A 22,989-nucleotide genomic window follows, 5' to 3' on the forward strand; every position below is an offset into this window, starting at 1 on the left:
GTTATCTTAAAATGTTACCTCAGGAGGGCCACGGTCCCATATAAGGAGGGCTCCTTATATGTCCACATTCACAGAGTTGCAGTTGTTCTCTACTTGGCCCAGCTTTTCATTTGTTTGTGTTGCTGCCTCCCATACTTCCTCCAAAGGTTTTCACTGCCACCAAAGGCTTTAACTGTAGACCTGCTTGGTTTAACTGGTCATATAGGAAGGCTTGTTACAGATGGTACTTTGACAGAACAGTTAGTGTGTGAGGGTGGTTGTGAAGAAAAAAAGGAATCTTTCTTGCTTAAACAAAAGTAGAGTTTATTTATGAGAACGCAAGTGTAATGGCTGCAGATTTGATACACATATTAGTTTCAGAATAGTTCTTAAACTTGGGGGTTTCAAAAATAATGGTATCTTCTTAAAGGTATTTTCATAGACTCAGTCGCACAGAGTAATTTCTACACAGGTCTTCACTGACTGACTAAACTCTCTTCATATGACATAGATTCACTCAGGCCTTCCCACACAGTTTGCCTGAGCCAAATATAATAATCTCTCTCAGATACACATTAAATTGACCGTTTGCTTGACTTAGACAGAATTAGGCTCTCAGGCTTCCACAAACCTTGCCTGATTTAGCCAGAATCCTTTCTCTGAGACAGCTAAAGACTAACTTAACTAGAATCTCCTTGCTGGTCAACACAGTTTGCCTGACTGAGCTAGAATAAAAACCCTTTCGGGCTTCCACACAATCTGCCTAATTTGGCCAGGATAACTTGTCTCTGAGTTATACAAAGGGTGACTGAAAAACTGTCCCTCGCCACTGACTAAAAACTGCAGTTCACTCCGCCCCCAGGTACAGCTACCATCCGATCAAAGCAGACTCCATTTACCCATCTAGTCCCATTCCTCCTTACTTCAGAGGCCTGTATTTAAAACTTACAGAAACAAATATTTAGAATCCCTACTTTTAACAAGCAGTAATAAAATCCAAGCTATTTAGATGCAAAACACTACAACAGGAATGAGGATTAGGACTTGACTGAGTACTTTAGTTGCAGCTGTTTACTCCTCAGCTTTAGAAGGAACAAGATTCTCCAACTACTGCTAATTCTACTAAAACTCTATGGTTTGGCCATAATGCGAGAAACAAAGGATGAAATCCTAAGCACGTGTACTAGAGAGTAAGATCCACTGAGCTCAATCGGACTTACTTATAAGTAGACAAATTTTGGACTTGCACTGGCATATCAAATAGCAGGCAAGGCTCATTGCTTTTGCATGAGAACTTGGGCATGTATATTGAGAAGAGAATGCAGTTATAGACATAAAAACAATATTTGGTTTGTCTTAAATATGAGTAAGTTTGCAATGTTATTACAATATAACTAATGGATGTGAATTTCCATTTGCATCAGAAATGCAAATGAACCCAGAAACTTAGACATTTGTTGCGGAGAACATCGGAAGCCTTTTAGCTTACATAGTTTTAATTTGTCTTTGTTTTTTCTGTTTTGTCTGTATGTTTTGTTATTTTTGTTTGTTTGCTAGCTGATCTTTTGTTTGATTTGTTTTTGTGTAATTATCTTTTTATTTTTTTCATTATTATATAAAACTCTTAAAAGAAATACATTAAAATTGGTCCCCCCTTTAAATTAAGTGCAAACTTTAAAAATTCATTACTGCATTAATCCCCAAATTACACATTACATATTATAGGCTAGTATTCAATATATATAAATATTCAGAATTATTCTACAATATACAGACATACTTGTTTATGAATTTGCTGAAGGAAATTAATAGATAACTTATCTGAGTTTATTGATTTGTATGTTAATTCAGCCATAAATATTTATTTATTTACTTTACTTCATTTATATCCTGCCTTTCTCCCCAATGGGTACCCACGTCCACTTACACGCTTCTTCTCTCCTCCATTTCCCCCCCTCACAACAACTCTGTTAGGTAGGCTATGCTAAGAGTACGTGACTGGCCCAAGGTCACTCCAGCAAGCTTCCATAACAGAGCAGGGAATAAGACTTAGGCTACCCAGATCCTAGTCCATCATTCTAGCCACTAGAGGTGTGCACCAACAGAAAAATTTGGTTTTCCTGCTTTGTAATTTCCAAAACGGGAAAAAGAGTCAGAAATAATCGATTTCCGAAGCAACAAGCGGCTTCGGAAATTGGTTATTGCCCCACTTTGGAATGCTCTGTGAAGATTTGCGGAGCACACCAAAACTTCTCAACCCAATGCTTATTTTACCTGATAGGTTCCCTCCTCCCCCTCCCATCAGGTGAACTGACATCATACTTCAGCTGGCAGGGGGGACTCCCCCCCCCCGCCAGCTGAAGTTTAAAGGGCCCTTTCCGTGCCGCTTGCAAGCGGCATGGAAAGGGAAAAGGAGCTTCCTGCACTTCAGCTGGCAGGCAGAGGGATCCTCCTCTGCTGGCCAGCTGCAGCCAGCCACGGGGTTTGAAAGTGCCCCTTTTGGGCACTTTAAATTCAAACCCTGCGGCTGGCTCCAACTGCCCAGCAAAGGCAGGAGTTCCCCTGAAGCGACCCAAATCACTTTGGGCAGCTTTGATTCAGGATTTCTGAATCAGAGTCAGCAGATTCGGAAATCCCAAATCTTTACAAATCTGGTCCGATTCAGCCATTTATCCCATCAGAACCCCGAACTGCATACCCCTACTAGCCACTACACCATACTGTATAAATAATGGTATTTTTGATTTTTCCAGGTTTTTAAATATCTGTTCAGCTTCGTGATCTCAAATAAGGAAGGGTTTGTTGTGAGAGCACATCTGCCCCTTTGTATGATGTTCAAGGAAATCTCTTGGCTCTCGCTGCTGATCTTTTCTGTCTGCATGGCAGCTGCTACATTAGGCAGACAGAAGATGTGAATGCACACTAATGCTGCTCATGTTATTACAACCTTTGAGCTGGAGGGGAGGACAGCCTCATTTGAGTTGAGAGTATTGTAATAAATGAGAATATTGTAGTAATTCAGTTCATTACATGTTACATGTTAACATAGGTTAAGGCTGAGACAATATGAAGAAACAGGGGCAACAACTTGAACACAAGAGGAAAAAAATGTGCTAGGGCTCATTCTGAAACATATTCTGTGATGGTAACAAAAGCCAGCACTTTTCTGCCATCACTGGATCTATGCAGAGACGTCCGCTGCACCTGGCTTGAATGTCAAGAGGGCTCCCAAGTACAACCCTCAGCAACCTACTGTGACCTTTTTGCAAGATAGCTGATGGATAGAAAGCATCCATCCTGATACTATGAAATACTGAATGTTCCTAGAATCACTTCTTACCACTTCTCAGTTTTTGCAATGCTGTGGGCAGGATACTTGGAAAAGTATCACCTACCACCTGCTTTCTTGACCCTTAGTGGTCATAAAGAAACCAGGAAAAAGAGTCCCATCTCAAGGACAAGGATGAAGGCACCGAGAAAGCTCTCAGTGATTCTGCTGCAGTAGCAGCCACAAGATAAATGATCACAAGGGCTTCAGCCCGGCTATTCTAGGCATCTGCTCAGGGTCTTCTTTCTCCTCTTCATGCCAATTTTGGTGCTTTGGCTCTATGCGATTCTGTGTGACAGGGTTCCATGGAGGTGCAGAACTCCACTGGTGTGCCCACACAGACACCACCGCATCCCTTTCTAAAAGATGGAAGCCCGCTATTCTTAAGGTTACCTTCAGTGCCTTAGGGGACAGACCAGTATGGTATACATTTAATTAGTATTTTGCAAGACAGCACATTCAGCAACAGAAAGCCTACAACAGACAACTTGGATTGTGTTGGGCTCACAACTTTAAGCTAAGTCATCACAATTTCTCCTTTCCAAGGGCATTCCTCGGAGATCTATTTTCCAATCTCGAAGGCTGCTTAATTTGCAGTCCCTTTCATACACTGACATAGATGCAGGCCAATATGGAGAATTTTATACAGCCTAATGAGAAGACTTGGCTACGGTAAGGATTTCTTGGCAATCTCTTTCAGAAAGCTACAAAAAGAACAAAAATAGGAAGAAACATCTCTGATTATCCCCATTTAAGAATTAAGCCCCTCATCCCCACCCCATGCACAAAATTACTAGAAATAAGCTTTTCCAAAAAGGAGGTCTCGTGATAAACCTATAAAGCTGCTTTATGCCAATACAGAATCTAGTTCTTGACTGTGCCATGCAAAAGCAGCTGTTCCCCAGCTATGTTAACAAAGAGTGGAACTACATATTTTGTGTAGTTCTGTGATCATTATAAAAATGGGCTTTTTTGTTTGTTTGCTTCACAGATTGCAGCCACTGGGACTAGAATTTCCATACAGGGAGAGAGGCTGTTTGACTCTTTCCCCCTGTATTGCTTTCCCACTGAAAATGCTCACCTTCAAGTGGTAATCTTTTTGCTGGGGACTGGGGCGGGGGGAAGGACAGAATGTTAGCATGTGTGTCCATCAGGATTACAAAGGGAGAAAAGGAGAGAGAGTAGTAGATACAAATGTGCTCTCACCTGAGGCTGCTGGAGCATTTGTAGGAGTGGAAGCAGCGGCTTGATTCCGAGCATGAGCAGGTATGAGGGTTGATGCCAAAGATGGATTACTTGAGAGTTCTAGAAAGGAAATGGACGGTAGTCAGTCTCACCAGCCAATGGAAAGGTTCTGTCAGCACAATTGCTGAGTGTCCTACAGAGGGCAGGTGTCCATAAAAAGAAGGTCTTAATAAAGATCGTGATGAGGACTTTTTCATGAACTTCTATATTACATCTGGGCCACAAAAACGTGAAGCACAAATACAGGATGGGGGATACACTTCTGGGCAGTAGTATATGTGAAAGGGATCTTGGGGTAAGAGTGGACTGTAAACTAAATATGAGCAGTCAGTGTGATGCAGTGGCAAAAAAGGCAAACTCAGTCATGGGTTGTATCAAAGGGGCCATTGCATCGACATCGCAAGCGGTCATAGTCCCTCTCTATATTGCCTTGGTCAGGCCACACCTGGAGTACCGTGTGCAGTTCTGGAGGCCTCACTTCAAAAAGGATGTGGACAAAAGTGAGAGGGCAAGGAGCTGTTCCAGTTGGCAGCAGAGGATAGGACCTGAAGCAACGGGCTTAAATTACATGCAGAAAAATACCGGCTGGATATTAGGAGAAACTTGTTCATGGTCTGAGTAGTTCAAAGTTGGAATCAGCTGCCTAGGGAGGTGGTGAGCTCCCCTTCACTGGCAGTTTTCAAGAAGAGGCTGGATGAATATTTGTCAGGGATGCTTTAGGCTCACCCTGCATTGGGCAGGTCTGTATGGTCCCTTTCAACTCTGTGATTATTCCATGTTTAGACAAGCAAGTCACAATACTTTATTTTGTTAACGATTTATGAAAATTCCATAGAAGGAACACAATCTGGATTTGGTATCTCAACAGCCAGAACTACCTGTTCTGCTAAAAGGATGCCTGCGCCTTTGCATTTTCCTCCTCTCTATAGAAAAAAGGTGTTTTCTCAAAATATACCTGCACACAAATGTCCCAATTACACACATTATTTCTGTTTGTCTCTCGTTGCCAGGACTAATTTTCGTGTAGTTATTTACAGTATAAAGCTATTATGCAAGTGCATTTCAGTAATTTTCATTCGTGTATTAAAAGCTTTTCCATTTCCAGATAAACATCAGGAAAAATTAGGGGTGGGGGTGGGGGGCAGGATGTCAGTGCCCTGTCCATAGCAAGCATTTTTTCTCCCAGAAATTGCCACTATAGGCATGCATCCCAAACAATTTCAGAACACCTATGACCTGTACAGGATCAAAAATGAATATTAGAGTGTGTGTGTGTAGTATTATATATATTATTGTATGTGTATAGATATTGATATAAATATAGTATACATTGTGCTGTGTGTATAAAATTGCAAATAATGTTCTGTCTCTCTCTCTCTCTCTCTCTCTCTCTCTCTCTCTCTCTCTCTCTCCATGCACCACTGAGTGGACACCTGGGAAAGGAAACAGAGGACTTTGTCCAAACTTTCCAATCCAAATCTTGACGCTCTGGAGTGATTTGATCCAAGCGAGACTCTCAATGTTCAGGTGTTTCCCAAGCTATGAGATAAAATCTATTTCCTACATTAATCTTTGCTTTGGGGGTGGGGGGCATTGAAGCAAGAAAGAGAAAAAAAGACAACCTATTTGAACTCTCAGCCCGGTATTAATAAAAGGATATGCACTAATATACCCCAATGCATTTGATAAAACAAGACCAAGCCAATGCAGTGGAAGGACCAGGTAAATTGCCAGTCAAATGTAGGTACAAAAGCCAGGCTCTGATGGAGTACTTGAAGGTCTGTTATATAGAGGATGGGGCAGACTTGTTTTCTGTTGCCCTAGAGGGTAGAACTTGAAACAACAAATTAAAATTAAAGCAAAATTAAAGCAAAAGAGTTTTTGGCTAAGCATCAGGAAGAACCTGAGAGGGTGGTTTCTCAGTGGAACAGGCTTCCTCAGGAGGTAGTGGACGCTCCATCCTTGGAGGTATTTAAGAACAGGCTGGATTGCCACCTGACAGCTATGATGACTCACTGACTCAATATGAATGTACAAAGAGTAGGAGAAAGAGTGCATGAAGAGCTGGTGCTAGGTGCTTGTGGCCTTTTCTTCTATACCCAGGGTAATGCTGATCACCACTTTGGTGTCAGGGAAGAATTTTCCCCCAGGCCAGATTGACTGGATATCCTGGAGGTTTTTTGCCTTCCTCTGGCATAGAACAGAGCACTGGAGGAGGTAAGGCGGGGAGATAGCTATGAATTTCCTGCATTGTGCAGGGGGCTGGACTAGATCACTGGTGGGATCCCTTCCAGCTCTACATTTCTATGTACCTACTGCAATCTAGGGAAAGGGTACTTAGCTGAGTTAGTCCAACATTATTGCTTTTATTTGAGAGACTGTGTATAGTGCGAGATTGTGTGCTCTTTTCCTATTTTGTATTATGTCCTCTTTCTATGTTTTGTATTTTTGTCCTCTTTTGAATCCAACCATAAGAAATCTGATGGTTGTTGGGGGTTTTCCGGGCTGTATTGCCGTGGTCTTGGCATTGTAGTTCCTGACGTCAGGAACTACAATGCCAAGACCACGGCAATACAGCCCGGAAAACCCCCAACAACCATCGTTCTCCGGCCGTGAAAGCCTTCGACAATACATCATAAGAAATCTGTTCACAAAGACATTGGGGGAGGGGGTTCAGTGGTACAATATAATTCTCTACAATGTTTCTCTGAATCTCTTCCCTATATACATTGCCTAGGTGCTACATAGTTTGTTACAAGGTATTTCCCAAGTTCTTCATCTGGTAACTTCCTTATTGTTCTACCACTGCACTGGAAGGGCACCTTCTAAGCAGGTCAGTCTAAATGTTCTCAGGAGATTCCTGAGTGGTGGTTACCAGAGTGCTTTTCTAGGGAGCCCTTGATCTAAGGGAGATTCCCAGCAAGGAGAATCACCTTTTCCTCCTCTCTACTGTAATCTCTCTCAAAAAATCTAAACAACAAATGTAAGTTATCAACTATCAGTCTTTTTAATTATCCCTAATACAGCATGAAAAACAATGTGCCCCACAAGTGGCAAAATGGACTATTTGTTGCTTATATTTTTAATTCCTTAAACTTTTACTATCCTGGAATTTTTAATCACTCACATAGTTTATTAAAAGCATTTGGAAGCAAAACTTGGAATATAAACAGAAGCCTCTGTTATCCCAAGGACATTTCCTATCTCCTCCCACCCATAAAGACATTTCCTGTATAATTTACCAGGAATTGAGCCTCCACTGCAGTTACAACACAGGCAGTAAGTAGCCTGTTGGGAAATGGATTATGAATGCAAACATATGTCAGAAAGCCTATGGGTCGCCAAGAGTGAGTTGACCAAGGTTAAGCAAGTTAGTATCTCCAAAGGTCTCTATTCTCCTCCAGACTTTGAAAAGAGCGCTGACTTTCCAAATGCCCAACATTTGCATTAATTCTCCCTGATTTTTCTGCAGAACTATAATACATTTTTGTCAGCAAAAACATCTGGAACACAATCTTAATTCATTCTGCTGAGGCTACCTTGAGTAGTGAAGTTAAAGAGCGCAGGTTTCTCTCGCCCACTCGGTAGTTTGATGTTTGGGTCCCGTAATTCATCAAAGAAAGAGTGTGCACACGCTTCCAGCGGGGTCAGACGTGCAGTAGGAGTATATTCAAGCAGGTGGCTACAGAGCGCTATTGCTTCGGGTGGAGTGCGGGGCCGGAAGACCTGCAACAGAAGAGAGGCTGCCTGTCAACAGTTGGCTGATGCCGTTACAGAGCAGTCTGGCCAGTGAAATTCTGGGCAGAAATTGGACCGCTTTTAAAAAAAATTAACATTAAAGAACTGAAACTTTAACCAACCCTTCTAATGTCGAACATGCTGATTGCAAAGGATTTTGTGGCACTCCAGTGAAACTTACAGACATTAGAAAAAGCCTCATGAGCTAAGAAAAAAATTTTAAACCAAGGGAATGATCCATCAGATACGCAAACAGCCATGCATATGGATTGGAGGGTGGGGGAAAGCAACTGGGATGGGTTTTGTGAAGACAAAAAGATTAAAGATCTAGACCTTTTCAAGCAATAAACTGAAGTTCTCCGGGGAAGGGATTTATGTTGGCAGACTGAGTGACAGTCACCGTTAACAATTTTGGTTAATTCTCTAATTATATACAGCAAACGCTTAATTGCTTGCACTTTGGACACTTGGGAGGGCAATTAAGGGGTAGTAAGTGAACCAGCTGCTTTATCAGATATTTGCCAGAAATTATAAATCAAACAGTATCCAGAAGATGTTCCCGTTAAGCTGTGACCACTACCCTCTTCTCAAGCATTCTTCTGTCGTCAATGTTATGCCTCTTCTAGCTTTTCCTTTCCTCTCCCTTACACAAAGTAAAATAGAAATATGTGGGTCACCGACACAGGTTCCTTTCAGGAATGCTGCATGTAGAATGTTGGTTGTGGGAAGGGTTACACCGCAAACTCTAATACTGGCAATCCCAACACACAAAAGCCACCACACAGACTACATGCAAATCTAGCTAGACCCTTTTTGATGAGGAGACATTTGAATTCCACAGAATGGAAACAGGTTCAAGAATTTCCCGTATCATGGCTCAGTTGTGCCTAGGTTCATCAGGAGTCTTTGTTCCATCCACAGTATTAGCTCAACATGGGAAGGAACTGCAAGTGGTGGCAGCAGCTAAAAGCTCATGGAACTAGGAGATCATCATTAGGTTTGGGCCTTTCTGTGCTGGTGTTCCAAGAACTATGAAAACACGCCTGAAGCCATTGCAAGCTTAATTCTGGGAAGGAGCAATATGAAGCAATGCAACAGTTAGCTGGAAAGAAATCCCAAGCCTCTCTACAGGAGGCACAAAATTAGCCCCTCTCTGGCACATCTCACTTTGGCAAGGCAGAGGCGGCGGCAGCACACACACACACCCCACTCCCAGCACAAAGAATGCAGTGGGGAGATGCTCTTTTGGCCCATTCACTGCTGCTTGGCCACTGCTTTGCATTACACGTTATTTGGCAAATGGGAGCATTTGCTGAGGAATCAGGAAGGAGGGGAGGACAGGCAGAATTTGTAGGGAAGGAACAGCCAGACAGAAGGAGTGAGTACTGTCCTGGCCTCCCCACCAAAAGCCATTCCCCCCACCCCACACACACCCCTAGGCAGGCTTCCAGGCTGGGGGGAAAGCTGGTTAGAGTCTTGAGAGTCATTTGCAGAGGAGCATCAGCAGGCAGGCAGAAGAGCTAAACAAGCCCTTCTGCCTGCCCACTTGCTCCTGCAACTGCCACTGAATCCACACAATGAGGCAAGCACAGGGAGGCGAATCATAGGAGCGCTCCTAGCTGTTCATAGCTCAGCAAGTGACCACTGCGGTGCTGTCAAGATTTGGCCACTGCCTTACATAGCCTTAGCGCACAGCAGCATGTTGCAAGACACATCCTCGTTCATGTTCTGCTGAGTGCAGCTCTGCCCAGAGGTTGCATATGGCAAGAGCCTGTCAGCCACCTGGGCTGGGAGGTTTCCGGCGACCTCCCCTAGCTCCTTTAGCCCACAAGAGGTGGTCAAGTTAGGGACACGATGCTCATCCCCCAAGTACAGTTGCAGCAGCTCCCAGCTAGGACAGTACCTCTAAGGCCAAAGAACATGTGGACAAAAGGTGGGGAGCAGGTTTTAAGTACTAGTTTCCATGGCTACTCTACAATTCAAATTACTAGATTCTCCCCTGTGGAATGAGTTTTTAAAATGTTTCTGATGTTTATATCAGAAAGCATTTAAACTTTATTTTGAAGTCGAGACTAGTTACGAAAGTCCTTTGAGGTGTTTTCCCACCTAAATCCTGAAGTGGGCAGCACAAGGCTGATTTCCCAGAAATTAAGACTGGAGAGACAAGGCAAAGGCAAAGGTGCAAGCACCGAGTCATTACTGACCCATGGGGGGGATGTCACATCACGACATTTTCTTGGCAGACTTTTGTTACGGGGTGGTTTGCCATTGCCTTCCCCAGCCATCTACACTTTACCCCCAGGAAACTGGGTACTCATTTTACCGACCTCGGAAGGGTGGAAGGCTGAGTCAACCCTGGGCTTGGCTACCTGAACCCGGCTTCCGGCAGGATCAAACTCAGGTTGTGAGCAGAGCTTGGGCTGCAGTACTGCCGCTTAACACTCTGCGCCACGGGGCTCCTTGGAGAGAGAACATGTGAAAAAAACACAGACTCTCCTGTGGAAGAGGATCCAGTCTGAGGGGTGCTGTTTGAAATTATAACATATGAAAATAAAAAGGACATTGAATTCCTTCCAGGGATCACTAGGAACAAGCGTAACATGATCAGGTGGTAATCTTTCCTTCAAAAGCAGAATATTGAATGGAGAGTTAGTTCAGGTATCAATGAAACTCCCAGCTCTACTGAAGCTGACAGGACTGTTCTAAACTGAGCCAGTTACAGCTGCAGTTACAACCAACTTCAGAGGACTAACCCGGCTCATCTTGAACTCCAACCAACAACGTGGGATTTTAAATTTTACGAGGTACAATTTATCTCCCTATCTCTTCAGTCCCACCCCCTCTTCTCTTTCAAACATTCATTTACATTAAAAAGGCTGTGCTGCTGTGTGTGCACTTTTGTTTAAAGCATAACTCAATTGTCATTTATAACTAGGTTGCAGAAGAGAAATTAAAAAGTTATTTTCACTTCATGGGTGCGGTTTTTTAAAAAAAAATAATAAATTGGGACCATTAAAAACAAAACCCCTAAATTGTTCTGCAGATACGTGTTCAACTGGAGTACTGAAACCATGCGCACCTGCACAAATATAAATTAAAATCAACGCTTCCCCATATTGCCCAAGAGTTTAAGTGGAACTGAATCACCCACTACCAAATATAACCTCTGGGTAAAAATCAGGGAAGTATAATTATGTTTTGAAATGCACAGTGGACATTTAAAACAAAAACAACTTGTTCATTTTTTCCCCATCTCTGTCTTTCGATAAACTCTGGAAAGCGTCATGTTCCCGGCTAGCCTGGAACACTGCTTGCGCACTCTCCTCCCCCTTTTCTATGACTAAGCAGCTATTCACATTTAATGTGCTTCATAAGGCGCCACTGTTTTGATTCCAGGAGCTCCAACCAGCAAAAGGCCCTTGAGGAGACCAGGTTGAACTTAAGATATGGGGGCCTGGAACGGGTCACTCAACTGGACGTCCCATCCTGTTTACTATATTAACATACACTGCGTAATCCGCCTTGAGTCTCAGAGAGAAAGGCAGACTATAAATAACATAAATAAATACAAGCAATTAACAGAGTTAAGAACACCAGAAAATAAAAAATGCTATTCCCATCAGCCGTACAACTAGCTACAGAAAACGGATATGGATTATCTTTACGTTCTCACTCTAGAGGACAATAAAAGTCTGACAGACACCTCAAGTAAGGGTCACTCTGGGTCCACTTTCCTACTCTCACTTTTGCTGCTCCTCCTCCAACAATAAACTTGAGGATATTTTTAAAAAAATCATGTACATACCCGGACTCCTGAGGTGAAATGTCCTGTTCCTGACGAGTCCTAAAGATGATAATGCAGTGAAATAATCCAAACAGGGGGAGTCAATCCAAAAGAATAGTCCAGCAAGGAAAAATATATCCAATATTATAAGAAATCCATGGTGATGGGGAAATATTAAAATGTTCAATACAATTAGAACCTTAAACAGTCTCCATAAGAGCAAGTCGAACTTAAAAAAATCTGATTTTTCAAGGGTGAGGCATAGTACAGAAACATTTGATTTTAAATGCATGTTCCAATGCCAGTGATTTTACTAAAAAGTAATGAAAAGGTGAAACTAAAAGTCTAATGTAGCAGTAAAATTATACTGAATTTTCAACAGTAAACTGCAGTCCTCCTCCCTGCATGTCCAGAGACACAGGAAAAAAACATGAGAAATGCTCTCGTGCACAGGCTATGCATTTTTTTCTCTTTTCATTTGTCCCAAAGGCACAATGTGGAAAAACGTTTTTGAAACCACATGGAATAAATATAACACTTTACATTTAATTCCTAAGATGTTCTGTTCAAAATTTGTATAAACTATGTGCGTATCAGGCCGCCGCGGATTATTCGTCATTTTGGATTGACTTCCCCGCCAATGGATTCTTAACATGTTTTAAGTTTTTTTGGCTGATATTTCATTAGGTTGCTTCAGGAACTGGACGTGACACTTCAGAAGTGCTGGAAAGATCCTAAGTTTCTTTCTTTACTGCGGCTTTCTTCCTTATGCCCTCAACATCCATTAGAGGGAGGGTTATTTGTTTTTCCCTTTTTTGTAAGAGCACATTGATCATGAAACAGAACCACTGCATCATTCACTTACTACCACCTGCTCTGCTGCCTTATTCACCCACCAAGAACTACACAATAGCATACAACATTAAGAGCAAGGGACTGTCACAGTTACAGATCAATAATACGTTTGCCAACACTGAAGCACAATGGGCCGCTTCACAAGTCAAGGGTGGCTTCAGCGTTCTATTGTGCTTAGGTGGGAAAGGACAGCTGGAAGAGCCCGCTGTTATCTGTGAACGGCCCACACTGTTAAGTTTCGAGGAAAATAGTTACTATACTTAATGTAGTTTTCAGTGAGGGAATTGCTTTAGTAAATAATCCGCGGATTATTTTTTAGTCTGCGGACTAAAATTTAGCACTCGGTTTAAGAGCCGGCCCGTCGCAGTGAAATCTATTACAGTCTGAAAGGTTCTTAAGCAAAGGAAAGAAAAAGCAAAGAGCACAAAAAGAGAATGCAATTGGGCAGACTAACCTTTAGTATGCAGACTAAATACGGCCAGGTAAAATGCACAGGAAGGCCACAAGGAGAAAACAAACTTATAACAAGGTAAGTGAACACTGACAGGAACTTTTGAAGAAAGTTTTAAATGTTTGCCACTTGTTTGAAAGTATTCCTCATCATAAGAAAGCAGTACTATGTTCGTTAACTTGCTCTGTTTAATTACACAACTTCATTCTCAAATGAAAGGATATACTGGAAAATATGTATATCAAGTTTAGGGCTTCACAGATGTGACTTGTAGCTACTAAAAACTAAATTTCTCATGTAACAATTGTTAAGATCTGGCTTGCCACTTAGGATTCATGATCACGTTCTGATAACATTTAGCATTTCAATGTTAGTCATCCCGTTGTGGGGGGAGGAGGGAACCCCAATAAGCACGAATAGTGCCAAGCTTCACCATTTGGGTGTCTGAACAGCAAATTTCTGTACTTCACCACTCTCTGAGAACAAATACCCCCAATGTTAATGCTGATTTGAAATAGGCTTGATTTTTATGTGGGACCCTAGAATTCCCCTTGATCAACCATCAACACCAGGAGGCACACGTGCTTCAAGCGTCCAGAGCTTAAGCCCATCACTGCCGTAAGTAACCTCTTTTTATTTATTTTTTATCATTTACCTACCCTCTCTGACCAGACAAAGAAGCAACGCGGATGGAGGAATGCCACGAAGAGCATCTCCAACCGGCGGCAAAAGAGGAATTGAGAGTTCGGGGCATCGCTCTTCCCAGAGCGCAGGAATAACATATGCAGAGAAGTTATCACAGAAGCCTGCTCTGGAGCTACATAGTACAAGTCTGTTGTGCTGTCCCGTCATGGAGGCTCTGCTGAAGTTGCTGCCTTAGGGCGCTCAGTCCAGGGCCGCTTTCTCTTGTCTAATGATGGAGAGGTATGAGGAGCCAAAGCAGACTACTTTCTGATGTGTCAACATTTGTCCTGCTAATCCATTAACAAGATGAGATAGCTAGAAGTTCGACTGTCCATAGAGCAGGAAGGGTGGAGCAGGGGATGGAGAACCTCCGCAGGGACAGTGGAAGACTTGGCAAGAAATCTGCGTATGTCCCGCCCACAGAGCAACGAAGAGGCACAACCCACTCAAAGATACCTTCCCTGCTGATGGAGAACATGTCTCACACCAAGTGGATACAAGACCAATTCTTGTCTCCCTTCTGGGGCCACCGTTCTTGGGCTCAGAATTTCCTTATAGGCTCTGTGTGTTGCCAGCCCCGCTTTTTATGTGAACCCCCCACTCCCAGCCTGAATGCATGTTCTGTATGTGGAACACTGTGAGCAAGCTGCAGTCCCCAAGAGGCAGGTACAGAACATGGGGAGAAAATGCCGTGTTTTCTGTCTCAGGGTGGATCTTGCAGCTATAATGCAATAATCTTGCAGCAATGACAACTTCTGAAGAAAAAGTCTGAAGGCAAAGGCATCCCTCCCTGTATTATCTGGTACACAGTGTACAATGACTGACCATTAATGTGATCTGGCTGTTAAGTGCTCTAAGACAGCTTGGGACCCCCCATTTTAAATCTTCCCATCGTTCTCCAAAATTACTGCTACTGGAATCACTCAAGGTCAGATCTTTGGTTTTACTTGTTTCCTCAGAGTTTTTGCTAGAAGATTTTCTCTGTGATTTTCTATAATGTGTTTTTTTATCAGAATTATGTGCACATTTTTTATTGGTTGTGCAGTCACACCTGATGATTCTTTAATAGGGTTAAGAGGAGTTTAAGAGTAAGTTTGTTAGTTTTAGTATAACAAATGCTTTTAGAATGATTCCTGTGGCGGTCTAAACAGCATTTGTGAAGAATCCCCTGCTATTACCCCTTCCTGTAGCTCTCTCTCTTTCTAACAAGAGCAAAGGTCACCTCTCCTTCACCCCAGTAAGCACCCCATCCCTCTGATTATTTCCCTGCAAACCAGGTTATCCCAAATTGAACTTAGAAGTTAGCCCTGGAACTAAGAGATCCTGATTAGCCTGAATGTAGCAGCTCCTGCCCCCAACAAGTACATGTGTGCTCAACTAGAACCCTGAAAACATCCCTGGGCTGGCGCCATGTTTTCCTGTCATCTCCATGACTTCTCAGGCCATATGCTGTCTGAGCTTGTTCCCCTGTGACCAGGACACTCCCTTGACAATAGTTCTACTCTTTGACTCCCTGAGGGTCATTAAAATTCAGGTACTGTTTAATTATCAGTTTGCTGGGCAATGACTGACCTTCTAGGACCAAATAACCTTACAATGCAGAGTCACCCGAAAAATGAATCATAAGGAAAGTTGGGATATCAGCCATCTCCTACCTGCCCTTTCTTAATCAGGCTTGCAACTCAGATAAATCAATTAAGCAGCTACCCATCCTTTCTCTAACAAGCCTAAGCTGGCCACCTATCAGGTAAACTAATCGTCCCAGTCTGTCTTTTCCATATTAGATCTTGTCCAGTACCCTAAAATTTAAATCTTTTAATCAATTTCAAAGTTTGTAGCCTGGACCAATCCTGTCACAGCAGAGACACTGTCCTACTGTCAATGCAACCTGAAGTACATAAAAGCTACCTCTCAGTCCCCAAACCTTTGTAGCTGGTTTCTGGATCCTGCTTGCTACCCCAACCCCATGGTTGGCCTACTCTTGCTGATATCACTTAGTCTCCTCCAGGCTTTCCACAGACAGCAATAGGCTTCCAGCACACTGGATACTTCCTTCTTTCTCCTAATTTCTATGCAGACTAAGAATGGTCTATTTTTGCTCCCCATCTTAAATCTATCTCCCTTTATTTTCCAATTCAGACTGCACCACACAGAAAGGTAGCTTTCTGCTTCTCTCTGCTAGTTAGAAAGACTAGACATTCATGTCTTTTCTGTCCTGTTCCCTATTTCCCCCTATATTTACACTTTAAGCTTAGAGGTAACTACTGCTCCAATTGGAACTAGAATAGTTTTGGTTAATATTTTCTGGATGTGCTTTGTTTTAGTATCTGGTGGTATTTACTTAGGATAATTCCTTCCTAATATTGTACCCAATCCCTCTATAAACTCAGTATTTCTTTCTAAAACTTTAAAATCTGTTTCTGTTGTCCATCTCTTGCTGAATCACACTTCTCACAGTTATGACTGTGAGAATGACTTCATATAAGAGCAGGTCTCCTTACAGCCTACTTCTAAAAGGGGGAAGCAGCCCCTAAAAGCATTTGGAATGAAATAGCTTGGGGTATCCTAGAAGTGCATAAAGTACACTAACATCACTGTAGGCTGATCTTCCCAGGGAAGGGTGATGTTTTCCTCTCTTTCCTGGACCCAAGTTGGATATGTAGAAGGGACCTGAGCTACAGAAAACTCTTTCATAGTTCACATTTATTAGTATAACAGCCAGTCTCATATAAAATACCTGAAGCAATGCACAATATAAAAGTGTAACATAAGAACAAGGAAAAAACACTCTTTCAAAACTAGCAGTATTTAAAACTGCTGTAAATTTATCACCAACAATACAACTAAGATTGCCAACAGGACTTTTCAAAAAGTCTGTTGAAACAATCGTTTCAAGCCGGCAATTAAAGACGTACAATGAACTTGAAGCACCCTTCTCGATGCAGGAAGTCCCACCGCCTTACTTGGGTGGCAATCAAAATGTACAGCATCAATGACATTTTTGAACCACTATGAGGATATCACAACAAGGACCATTATCCTTAGTGATAATGCGTGCGGATGACGACAGCAGCGAGCAAGAAGGCCAATTTGGGATGATCACCAACTGGCTGACACTCCTAGTCCATCTCTGTTGCCTCCAACAGAAGAAGGAAGTCTCCGGGGTGCATCCTCTTTGTTAACGTCCCGGCTTTCCCTGGCCACTACTGGCCCTGCAGCTGGAGTACCCCACAAGGCAGTTCCTCTGCAACACAAGACCCCTTTGCTCAAAATGGTATTTTGGATAGAGACTTCAGCGTTAGCTTTCCAAGCTGAAGTCAAACAGCTGCTGCGGTTGCTGCTCTGGGTTTTTTTGGGGGGGGGGCACTTCATACAGTAGACACCCCCTGCCCTGCTGATTCCACGCAACAACAGTACACAGAGGGGACAGTTCATAAGTAATTGGAAGGGGAGGACGGGGAGGACTCTGAAGGACCCTACTCTCTGCTCCTTTTGGTATCACTTGCATTCAAACCTGAGGTTTTAATGCCCCTTCTCTCTTTGTTGTCAATTCTGGAGACCCACAGCCTTTCTATATGGAATACAGCCTGTATTAAGTCATTTTCGATCTGCTCAAACCCTCCCTTTACCAATCCTACCATCTAACATAAACCTAACTGGCTGGAAGACAGGAGGGAATATATCGAGGGCAGTTTTCCTAGAACTGCTTCCTGGGAAGCACAACTTAATTTACACTACCCTGCTATGCCGATGGCGAAATTTGCTTGAGGCACAGGGGCAACATCATACAAACTTTACCTTCAGTAGAGTGTTAAGCAAACAAAAAAAATATAAGATGTTTCAACAGAAATGGTAATATTTGCATTTAAATCTTATTTCTCCCTGAAGAGAAGCAGTTTAAGCTTCAAAATGTATTATGTACAGATTATTTCCCTGTTGGTCAAGATAACATATATAATCATGAACCATGCATTAAACTATATAACCATGTACTTTTCTTCTTAATTAAGCGATAGGAACGTTCTTGATCCACATATGACGTTCTTCAAAAAAGAGACTTCTCCCTCCTTTCTATTGACATAAAATTCTTCACACACGCTGACCAAGAAGAACAAAGACTTGGATCCAAAGATCTTGGTGCATCAGCAGAAGGCCTAAGGGTGGAGGGAGCTCTAGGGTCCAAGTTTAGCTCCAGTGGGATTGGGAGATGCTCAAGAGTAACTTTTTGGAAGGAGCAGAAGGCTACAGAGATGGGGAGGGGCGTCTACATTCTGCCCTGCAGATGACTAGGAGTGCCATTTGCTCCAATAAGAAGATCTTTGGATCCAAGCTAAAAAGCACTCCAGACATAGCCTCTGCTGTAACACATTCTGATGGACAGTTATAAAAATCCAAGCTCCAGCTGTGGAGAAATAATGTACAGTGACAGTTTACCGGGGTTCATACATCTCAGTTTAGCTTTACTAGTGGAGGAAATTAAAATACAGACTTCAGTGTTTTATATATCCACCACATCATTCTTTAAAAATAAAAAATAAAGAAGACTCACCTTAGTCCATGGATGTGCCTTAATCTGAGGAAATTTAAATTCGGTGTAGTTTGGATTCATTTCTCTAATTTGTTCTCTTGTAGGGGTTCCAAGGACCTACAAAATAGAAAAGCGGGAGTCCTGATACCTGACAGCTGTAACATTTATTTATTTACTTAGTTTATACCCTGCCTTTCTCTCCAATTGTCTGAGTTCGGACTGGCAAAAGGAATGGTAGCACAGACTCCAATTCACAGGTATGGAACCAGGTTATGCATGCTGGACCATGTGCCTTTGGACAACTGCTTGGCATGCATACCTGCAACGAGATAGGTGCCCGGAAATGCTGTTCAAAGTTTCTTGCTCTTTGCCTTTGAAGGTGTGCAAAGTGCTCTGGAATCTAAGGTATGCTCTTATTACCTTACACTGCAATGAAATTTTTCAAGCCACCTCTGAAGCAACTGCTCTGCTCAGAAGATACTGAGTACAATCCTATTTAAGTGCTGCTGTGAACACGCCTGATTTTGCTACCAGCTTCCTACAGAGGTGCCCTCTTGGCTCTCCCATAAAAACTTACACTACCATTCCTAGGTATTCACAACATGAAATACTCATTGTGCTGTTGCACAGACATGTACAGTATCTGATGACTCACACACGATGCACAGATGAACACACAAACCAAACCCACTAACAAGCACTATGGTTATGGTGATCTATGATGGCTCATTCATACATGCCACCAACAAATCAAAGGCTGCCACTCTATCTGATCATTGTGGTGAGGGTGTGATGGGCTGGATGTCAATTTTCCATCTAAACTGCCTCAATCACAGAGAAACAATGCTTTCATAATTACCCTGAAGTCATTTAGAATTACTTTATGTCAAGTTTAACAAAGATGCTTGGCAGCATGCATAAACACATACATTCCACAGGTCACACAGATGCACCTGCAGAAGGCCCTTTTCAGATGACTGAGATGGAGCAGGAGGAGAGGGGCTGTCCCATAGATATGCTGGATGGACCAAGGCCAAGGAGAGTTTTGCATGTGATAGCCAATACCCTGAACTGAGCCCGGTAACTGATAGGTAACCAGTGGAATGACCGCAGAATGGGAGTCACATTCATGCTTCTCCCAGCTCCCAATAATAATCAAGCTGCAGCATTCTGTACCAACTGGAGTCTCCGTGTTAACTTATGTACACTGCATTACACTAGTCAAGTCTTGAGGGCATGGAGCTGGGTATATATTCAGACCAGATCTACAGAATCACACACTCCTACTAGAAAATTCACTATGTTGTGCACAGACAACTTGTGCTGCTATGCAGGGATGGCTGGACAGAGATTTTACACTTACAGTTATTACTGCAGTCGAAGCTTAAACACAGCCATGTCTAAGGAGGAAAAGGAGAAACCACCACCACCAGAGTGTTTTGGTTTCTGACTTGGATAGATTCTCCTCTTGCCACCCAAGCACTAACTTGAAGGGTTATCCTATTGAGTCCACCCATTTCTAGCCCTTTCCACAGATACTGTTGACATAAAAGCTAAAATTTCCTCCAAGTTTGGTGTAGTGGTTAAGAGTGCGGGACTCTAATCCGGAGAACTGGGTTTGATTCCCCACTCCTCCACTTGAAGCCAGCTGGGTGACCTTGGGTGAGTCACAGCTTCCTGGAGCTCTCTCAGCCCCACCCACCTCACAGGGTGTTTTGTTGTGGGGATAATAATGACATACTTTGTAAACCGCTCTGAGTGGATGTCAAGTCATCCTGAAGGGCGGTATATAAATCGAATGTTATTATTATTATTAAAGAGGAAGAATCACAACCCCTGTAGAATTCATCCCACAAACCATGATTAAACAAAAATAGTATTAACAAGGTCTATGTCCAAAAAATCAACATGTCTATACCTTGATTATTTCCACCAGCTGATCCACACCACTATCACCTGGGAAAATTGGTTGTCCTAGTAATAGTTCTGCCAATACACAGCCTGCTGACCAAACATCTGAAGAAAACAAACAAAAAGCCATTAGGGAACACTTAGATGTGTACATCTTGAAGGAGCAGACAGAACACCTCGGGCACTTTCACACATCGTGTGCTGGATAAAGCAAGAGTCCAGTATCAACTATAAGACTAACAAAATTGGTGGTACAGTATGAGCTTTTGTGAGTCACAGCTCACTTCTTTAGATACCGCTAGAAAGTGAGTCCTTATTTCTTGGAGAGTGGAGTAATGTGAGATGGACTCACTTTCTAGTGGTATCTGAAGAAGTGAGAAGTTCATACAAATGTTGTTAGTCTTATAGGTGCTACTGGATTCTTGCTCTTTTCTACTGCTACAGACAGACTAAGAAGGCCACCCATCTTGGACAAAGCAAAGTTCACTACAGAGTATATATTGAGTCGGGAGCCACAGACCAGAAATCTACAAACAGGAAGGTGGGAATGGGGGATCGGAGCTGCTACTCTGTGTCCTTCTCTACGGTGTGTGCGTATCAAACCCATTAACAGTCATTCTAGAATCTCTTGATTTTTTTCTATTGAAGCATTAATGGGCGTGTGGTACTTTCAAGCTTAAGGGTTTTTTTTTTAGAACTTCTCAAAACTTGGAAGGATCATGCAGACGCATCTTTTCACCAGGATATGAAGTAAAAAGTGGAAGCTGCATTGGTAAGACAGCCTTGAGGCAGCTGCTTCTGCATTACACACTAAGACAGGGACACACGGGCATAACAGAAGGAAATGACATTGTAAAATATACCAATACACCAAACAGTATGCTATGTGATAAATAATTCCTTCTCTAATATTAAAGAAGTAAAATCAATTTAGGCTTCATAAGGAAGTTTTGTCTGCATTTCAGTTTCCCCCAAAGTCTCTGCCCCCTCTCCTGAAAAACCCAGAACAAGAACATTTTTTTCCTCCTATGGCTTCAAAATTCTCTCTAATCCTGGTTAAAATGAGAAAATGTAATCTGTGAAATGACCCTCGGAACAGAGAGACGGCAAACTCTTTAGAGCGCCCAAGATTTCATGAATGAAAATTCTGTAGCCCTTCAATTCCCATATCGATGGTTACAAAGCAGAGCACCTGCTCCATCACTACACGGTTCTGAAAGCTCTCTCCTGCTCCCTGTGCATTGTGCTCATTTACTCTGCACTCAGTTCTTCCACAAATGTAAAGGAGTCTTTGTTCTCTTGGATGAACATAACTGTAGTAGCAGCTTATCAGGAGTCCAAAATCCACAACGGAGGAGTGTGAAATGCTGCACAGCACCGTAGCATTGACCTAAGAGTCATTCCCACGTCTACTCTCCATGTTTAGATTCATCTAGAGAACTGGAGGAGAGGACTGACCCCTGAAGAGTGACAAGTCAAACAGGCCAGCCTATCAACGTTTTAACAAAGACATCTCAAAAAAGGCAAAAATGGGAACAAGGATGTTATTTAGTAGGCACAGAGATCAAAAAGTAAAGCTGACAGAGCATGTGTGTCAGAAAGGTCTTCTAGGCCAAAATAATAAAAATACCTCGATGGGAAAATGGCAAAGAATCAGACTGCAGAACTAGTAAAAGTGAACACTTTCTCACAGGAAAAAAGACCCAAAGGGCACAAGTAAGATGCAACAGAAACCTGTCTAGGACAGACTGAGGGGCTTCAGCAAGCAGGTAAGATGAACAGAATGAGCAAGACAGTGGTGCGCCTCCGAACGCTAAAGTCACTTTCCCCACTGTTTCCCAGGTTGCCAACATCCACAGCTCTGCTCCATCCAGTACTAGTAAGACAACTAGTAAGACTCCTCTAACAAGTTAGAGGAGTTCATATGGTGCGCTTTTAATCGTTTTAATATGCTAGCAGTCACCCTGGCAACCAGGTTCAGGTTGATGAACAGGATACAAATGTTTAACATAAATAATACAGAGATCCCTACTATTCTCCTGCGTTGTGGTTTAAAGCTTCGCAGGGATCAGAGGAAGGGGCAGGAGAGAGAATGTTCTCACTCGTAATTCTCCAACAACTTTTAGGGATAAACCCAACAGGCAAGGTTTGGAGTAAGCGATTTAATGCAATTAAATTCTTACAGAATGCACACAAAATATTTTAATATATGACAGCCAGTGTGATGTAGCAGGTTAGAGTGTGAGGCTGGAATCTGGAAGACCCGGGTTCAAATCCCCTCTTTGCCATGGAAGCTTGGTGGGCAACCGTGGGCCAACCACAAGTCTCAGGAGAGGAGAACAATGTAAGCTGTACTGGGTCCCCACTGGGAAGAAAGACGGGCGATAAATGAAGCAAATAAATACATATTTGGTAATGTTATTTAAAAAACTGATTTAGAAATGACAGATATTCAGATTGCTTTACTTTCTCTTTCATGTACTGCC

The 22,989-nt window shown here is 42.6% G+C and overlaps 1 protein-coding gene across 3 annotated transcripts in view; it reads right to left on the reverse strand.

The window, feature by feature from the left end:
• Positions 1-22,989, reverse strand: part of GSK3B (glycogen synthase kinase 3 beta) — a 140,263-nt gene that overhangs the window by 25,934 nt on the left and 91,340 nt on the right. The window contains exons 7-12 of one of the 3 annotated variants that reach the window (XM_055002321.1): positions 20,511-20,608; positions 18,614-18,709; positions 12,096-12,134; positions 8,092-8,278; positions 4,514-4,612; positions 3,178-4,011 (exon numbers count right to left, since the gene is read on the reverse strand). In XM_055002321.1, the coding sequence (XP_054858296.1) occupies positions 4,004-4,011; positions 4,514-4,612; positions 8,092-8,278; positions 12,096-12,134; positions 18,614-18,709; positions 20,511-20,608 (527 nt within the window). In that variant the 3' untranslated portion in view covers positions 3,178-4,003. Of the gene's footprint in view, positions 1-3,177; positions 4,012-4,513; positions 4,613-8,091; positions 8,279-12,095; positions 12,135-18,613; positions 18,710-20,510; positions 20,609-22,989 lie in introns of those variants that run through there. The other 2 variants (XM_055002319.1, XM_055002320.1) reach the window with 2 other exon arrangements.

This window comes from Eublepharis macularius, chromosome 18 (genome assembly GCF_028583425.1).
Source record: "Eublepharis macularius isolate TG4126 chromosome 18, MPM_Emac_v1.0, whole genome shotgun sequence".
NCBI classification, from domain to species: Eukaryota; Metazoa; Chordata; class Lepidosauria; order Squamata; family Eublepharidae; genus Eublepharis; species Eublepharis macularius.